At 38.0% G+C, this 6,000-nt stretch overlaps 1 protein-coding gene across 1 annotated transcript in view; it reads left to right on the top strand.

Annotated features, from left to right (window-relative positions):
• Nucleotides 1-656: 656 nt before the first annotated feature.
• The window catches only part of LOC106896637 (intersectin-2-like), a gene marked incomplete at its 5' end in the record, with an annotated part of 49,801 nt that continues 44,457 nt past the window's right edge, over nucleotides 657-6,000 (top strand). The window contains 4 exons of the mRNA XM_014956755.1: nucleotides 657-1,096; nucleotides 2,345-2,477; nucleotides 2,663-3,102; nucleotides 4,351-4,472. Coding sequence (XP_014812241.1) covers nucleotides 657-1,096; nucleotides 2,345-2,477; nucleotides 2,663-3,102; nucleotides 4,351-4,472 — 1,135 coding nt within the window. The remainder of the gene's footprint in view (nucleotides 1,097-2,344; nucleotides 2,478-2,662; nucleotides 3,103-4,350; nucleotides 4,473-6,000) is intronic.

Raw genomic sequence — 6,000 nt, 5'->3', positions numbered from 1 at the left:
GCTCTTTTCAGAAGAAAGGTCTCAACAGCTAAAATACAGTTATTTTTAAGGGTGTTTAATTGGATAATAACTTCTTTGGAGAGGCACGGGATAAAATCTGAATAATTAGAAAGAATACAGTTGGGTTTCCAGATTCTGTCTGATGAAGAGTGTGGCCATGATGCAGATAACCATATTGTGAATAGATCACAACTGCTGAAAGCGAAAAAAATTAAGCAGCAAATGTCAGTATGCGAAAGCTATTTTTATGTTTGTCCCAGAGTGAAATTTTGTTATTAATCTGTTTGAAAATCTTAGTTTCCAGTCGTGAACTTTGGGCACTCCCTTGGTGGACAGTTTAAAACCACCTTTGTTCAATCAGCAGATCTCTTCTTGCTCATCAGGCTGTAGGTGAGCAGAAGAAGTGCTCATGGAGGCACTGCAGTGGCAGTGTTTCTGTACCAAAAATTTTAATCCATTTGTTATTTATATGTGAAATATATTGGCACTTACCTTAAGACAAAGTGTGGTCTCCTGTGGAAGAGCTTATGGACAAGAGAGGGATCAGTGTCATAGACTCAGTTTTACTGTCAAATGCAGTCAATTACTCTAAAAACACCATCTCATTCATTTTTATATGAATGTTCTCCTACCTCTCTCTCATTCCTTTCTTTCAGGAAAGCAAAACGGGAGAAGGAGAACCGATGGCAGGAAAATATCCGAAGGGAAGAGGAGGAGAAAAAGAAGCGATTGGAGGAAGAACGGATGCAGGAAAAAGTTCAAGAAAAGCTGAAAGCCGAAGAAGCTCTAATGAGAGAAAGGGAAAATAAACAACAGCATCACGCAGAGGAGGAAAAAAATAGGCAAGCTACAATCCTGAGGGAAGCAGAACAACAAAGGCAGAGGCAACTGGAAGAAGATAAAAGAAAGCAAGAACAAATTGCAAAAGAAGCTGAGGAGAGGCGTAAGCAGAATGAAGAAATAAAGAAGATAAAAGAAGCGACCAACTCTCAAGAGGTGGAGAAACGCACTTCTAAATTAAACATAAATGAGAAGTTTGCAGATCTGTTGAAACCAACAGAGGGTAAAAGTCTTAAGCCACCCTGGAAAAATGAAGGTAATCTTAGTCTGTTGGATTTTTGCTTTGATGGTTCTTATTTTCCTGAGCGTTATTTCATTCTTTAAATACATTATTGTTAACCAGGGAAACCTGGTCCAGCAGGAGATGTCCCTGCCTGTTGCAGGGGGGTCAGAACAAGATGATCTCTAAGTTCCCTTCCAAACCAAACCGTTCTATGATTCTGTGATAATGTGACACAATGGCAGGCTTATTGCCTAAAATAGTGAAAAAAGACCTGAACCAACAGCAATGTTTCGTGTCTTTACTTAGTTATAAATAATCCTGTTAACTTAAGTTACTTCTCTCAGTTTTCAGCACCTGTGACTGATGACAAATCTTCCAGTGATCACAGTCAACAGATCACAGATGCTGGAAACAGTAATAATTTAGTTTTTTGTCACTAAAGCAGAATGCTAATGCGGAGGTTTTGTGCAGTGATGAGTGAATGGGCAGGTAATGCTCAGCGAAATGATTTATTAACATTGAAATCTAGTTTATTTCTACATTCCTCAATGCTTCTTATTAAAAAACAACTGAATGACCAGACATAACTCTAGTTGTGGGACTTTGAAAAATACTGGTTTCAGAGTATTTTTGCTAAAAGCAGTTTTGATCAGTTCTATCCTTCATTAGTTCTTGTCAGTTTTTATTAGCCACTTCTCTCACTAAGTTCAGGAAGAACCAAATTAGAACAGCGCTGAAAGGTGCTTGCAACAGCTCAGCTCTACCTTGTGAAACATTCACTGTCAGCAACATCAGTCACAGACTTGGAGAACAGAGAGGCAAAGAAAATAGAAATCATGATATTTTGCTATTTTAAGTTTCAAAGTAAAATCTTCACTGACACTGCTGACAACTTACTGTAGCAACAGTGGTGGCTTTTCAACTTGGAAAATTATAATTGTGTTAAATGAGACTATATTAAAGCTCTGGCTTAAGCCAGAGCAGCTTGACATGGAAAGATGAGAAGATAAAGATGTCAGTTTTGTTTTGTTTTGTTTCAGAAACCAGTGCATTTCATTGGCTGTGTTATATTTACTATGATTAGCATGTTAAACTCTTGCATTGTATGCGTCCCATCAACCTGCTGCAGCTGATGATCCCCTTTGAGACTTGCATAGTGGCTTTGGGGCAAGAACCCTTCTCTTCTTATTTTCACACCTGTTGCTTAAAATGATGGGGCTCCAACTAAGTGCTTGCCTTTCAGCTGCATCAACATGGTAACTGGTTTTCTTATCCTTTTAGGCAGTGCAGGTGGTGTCTCAGAGTCTAGGAATTCAGTTGCCTTGGTAAATTACAGAGCTTTATATCCGTTTGAAGCAAGGAATCATGATGAGATGAGCTTTAATACTAATTTTAATCCATTTGTTATTTATATGTGAAATATATTGGCACTTACCTTAAGACAAAGTGTGGTCTCCTGTGGAAGAGCTTATGGACAAGAGAGGGATCAGTGTCATAGACTCAGTTTTACTGTCAAATGCAGTCAATTACTCTAAAAACACCATCTCATTCATTTTTATATGAATGTTCTCCTACCTCTCTCTCATTCCTTTCTTTCAGGAAAGCAAAACGGGAGAAGGAGAACCGATGGCAGGAAAATATCCGAAGGGAAGAGGAGGAGAAAAAGAAGCGATTGGAGGAAGAACGGATGCAGGAAAAAGTTCAAGAAAAGCTGAAAGCCGAAGAAGCTCTAATGAGAGAAAGGGAAAATAAACAACAGCATCACGCAGAGGAGGAAAAAAATAGGCAAGCTACAATCCTGAGGGAAGCAGAACAACAAAGGCAGAGGCAACTGGAAGAAGATAAAAGAAAGCAAGAACAAATTGCAAAAGAAGCTGAGGAGAGGCGTAAGCAGAATGAAGAAATAAAGAAGATAAAAGAAGCGACCAACTCTCAAGAGGTGGAGAAACGCACTTCTAAATTAAACATAAATGAGAAGTTTGCAGATCTGTTGAAACCAACAGAGGGTAAAAGTCTTAAGCCACCCTGGAAAAATGAAGGTAATCTTAGTCTGTTGGATTTTTGCTTTGATGGTTCTTATTTTCCTGAGCGTTATTTCATTCTTTAAATACATTATTGTTAACCAGGGAAACCTGGTCCAGCAGGAGATGTCCCTGCCTGTTGCAGGGGGGTCAGAACAAGATGATCTCTAAGTTCCCTTCCAAACCAAACCGTTCTATGATTCTGTGATAATGTGACACAATGGCAGGCTTATTGCCTAAAATAGTGAAAAAAGACCTGAACCAACAGCAATGTTTCGTGTCTTTACTTAGTTATAAATAATCCTGTTAACTTAAGTTACTTCTCTCAGTTTTCAGCACCTGTGACTGATGACAAATCTTCCAGTGATCACAGTCAACAGATCACAGATGCTGGAAACAGTAATAATTTAGTTTTTTGTCACTAAAGCAGAATGCTAATGCGGAGGTTTTGTGCAGTGATGAGTGAATGGGCAGGTAATGCTCAGCGAAATGATTTATTAACATTGAAATCTAGTTTATTTCTACATTCCTCAATGCTTCTTATTAAAAAACAACTGAATGACCAGACATAACTCTAGTTGTGGGACTTTGAAAAATACTGGTTTCAGAGTATTTTTGCTAAAAGCAGTTTTGATCAGTTCTATCCTTCATTAGTTCTTGTCAGTTTTTATTAGCCACTTATCTCACTAAGTTCAGGAAGAACCAAATTAGAACAGCGCTGAAAGGTGCTTGCAACAGCTCAGCTCTACCTTGTGAAACATTCACTGTCAGCAACATCAGTCACAGACTTGGAGAACAGAGAGGCAAAGAAAATAGAAATCATGATATTTTGCTATTTTAAGTTTCAAAGTAAAATCTTCACTGACACTGCTGACAACTTACTGTAGCAACAGTGGTGGCTTTTCAACTTGGAAAATTATAATTGTGTTAAATGAGACTATATTAAAGCTCTGGCTTAAGCCAGAGCAGCTTGACATGGAAAGATGAGAAGATAAAGATGTCAGTTTTGTTTTGTTTTGTTTCAGAAACCAGTGCATTTCATTGGCTGTGTTATATTTACTATGATTAGCATGTTAAACTCTTGCATTGTATGCGTCCCATCAACCTGCTGCAGCTGATGATCCCCTTTGAGACTTGCATAGTGGCTTTGGGGCAAGAACCCTTCTCTTCTTATTTTCACACCTGTTGCTTAAAATGATGGGGCTCCAACTAAGTGCTTGCCTTTCAGCTGCATCAACATGGTAACTGGTTTTCTTATCCTTTTAGGCAGTGCAGGTGGTGTCTCAGAGTCTAGGAATTCAGTTGCCTTGGTAAATTACAGAGCTTTATATCCGTTTGAAGCAAGGAATCATGATGAGATGAGCTTTAATACTGGAGATATAATTCAGGTAAGATTTGCCACTTGAAAAATCATCCTCCCTTCTCCAGTCTTGAGATAGGTCTTAAGTGTCAGAAGCATTATGCTGATATATTTTAAGGCTTACTCAAAATTTAAATTAGTTTGCTTTTTTAAAAAAAAATTATTTTTTCAACAGGTGAAATTAGGATTAGTTCAGTAAGTCTTTCTTTGGATCTTACACATCCTAGAGGTGTTGACAATCTGTTTAAAGTAACAAGAGTGAATGATAAACATAAACTTTCCAAAACTAGTAGATCAGGAAGGATATTGTTGGTGCAGTTTGTTTTACATGTACAAGTTGGCCTCTTAAGTGTCTGCTTGAAATATGAGCATAGAAAATAGAGGTACGACTTTTTAATTCAAATGCCATTAATTACTATAAAACTAGTTATTTAACAAGTAGATATGAAAGATTCTTCTCAATCTTAATACCATATTCTAATGTATTTTATCATACACTTCTGCCTCTTGTTGGTTAGTCCTTTATAAATGCTCCCTCAGGCAGATATCTATAGGAATTTATTCTGTATCCATTCTTTGTAGCACTTTCCTGGATTCAGCTGAATATGTTACCGAAAATATTACAGCAGCACCATAAGATTGGAAATGTCTTCTAATGTCTCAGTTGAAATCTGTGTTATTTGATGTAATTCTGTCACTTTTCAGCATACATGGTTTTGTACATGTGCATTCAGGTGGACTGTGGAAACTGATTTACAACTGTGGTAATAGTATTAATAGATATATCTAAGTATATGTTTGGTTCCTCCTCATTCAGATGATAAGCAATATTGGGTAGGTGAAACGGGAGAATTTACAAAGCAATGTGGTAAAAACTATTGCAACCCTTAAGTATTAGGTTTCAGTTAGATAATGTGAAATCATTTATTTGCATTTTCATACCAATGAAGCATGGAAGAGGGAGAAAGCAAAGTAGGTTTTGTTTTGGCTTCCTTCTCGGATATAATTAACTGTCTCATTTGACTACTGATAATTTATTTTAGAAATAGGCTAACAGCTGCTGCCACCACCTCCTCCTCTTATACCCCAAACCTCAACTAAGCTAACTAACTGATAATATTTGATGAGCTGCTAATTTTCACCTAATTTTGACTAATTTTCTAATTTGCAGCTATAATGGAGGCTTCGATATTGCTACCGATGTTTAAGGATGCTCTATACTTAATCATATCATAAACAGCAGACACTTTGGATGTGTTTTGGATGCAGTCAAATGACACAGTTAATTATATCCCTGAGCAGAACTGCAGCAGTTGTTTGTGTGGGCTCTCAGGCTCACCAGCCCCTGCCTCTTGGCTGCACATTTGGGAAAGTACAACACAAAACACCCTCATTTCTGCCGAGCCAGGGTGGCTCCAGGTGTAGTAGATGATCCCCAAGGTGTGCATTTGGGGCCCATTGGGAGGAACAGAACGTCTTTGAGACCTGTCTCTACCCGTGTCTAAACCCAGTGCAATTGCATCATTGCCCCGTTCCTTCAACAGAGCAAAACCAGC

This window comes from Calidris pugnax, unplaced genomic scaffold, assembly GCF_001431845.1.
Source record: "Calidris pugnax isolate Ruff unplaced genomic scaffold, ASM143184v1 scaffold171, whole genome shotgun sequence".
Lineage (NCBI taxonomy): Eukaryota > Metazoa > Chordata > Aves > Charadriiformes > Scolopacidae > Calidris > Calidris pugnax.
Note: the sequence above shows the minus strand (reverse complement) of the source record. Positions and strands in the feature narration are given on the sequence as shown.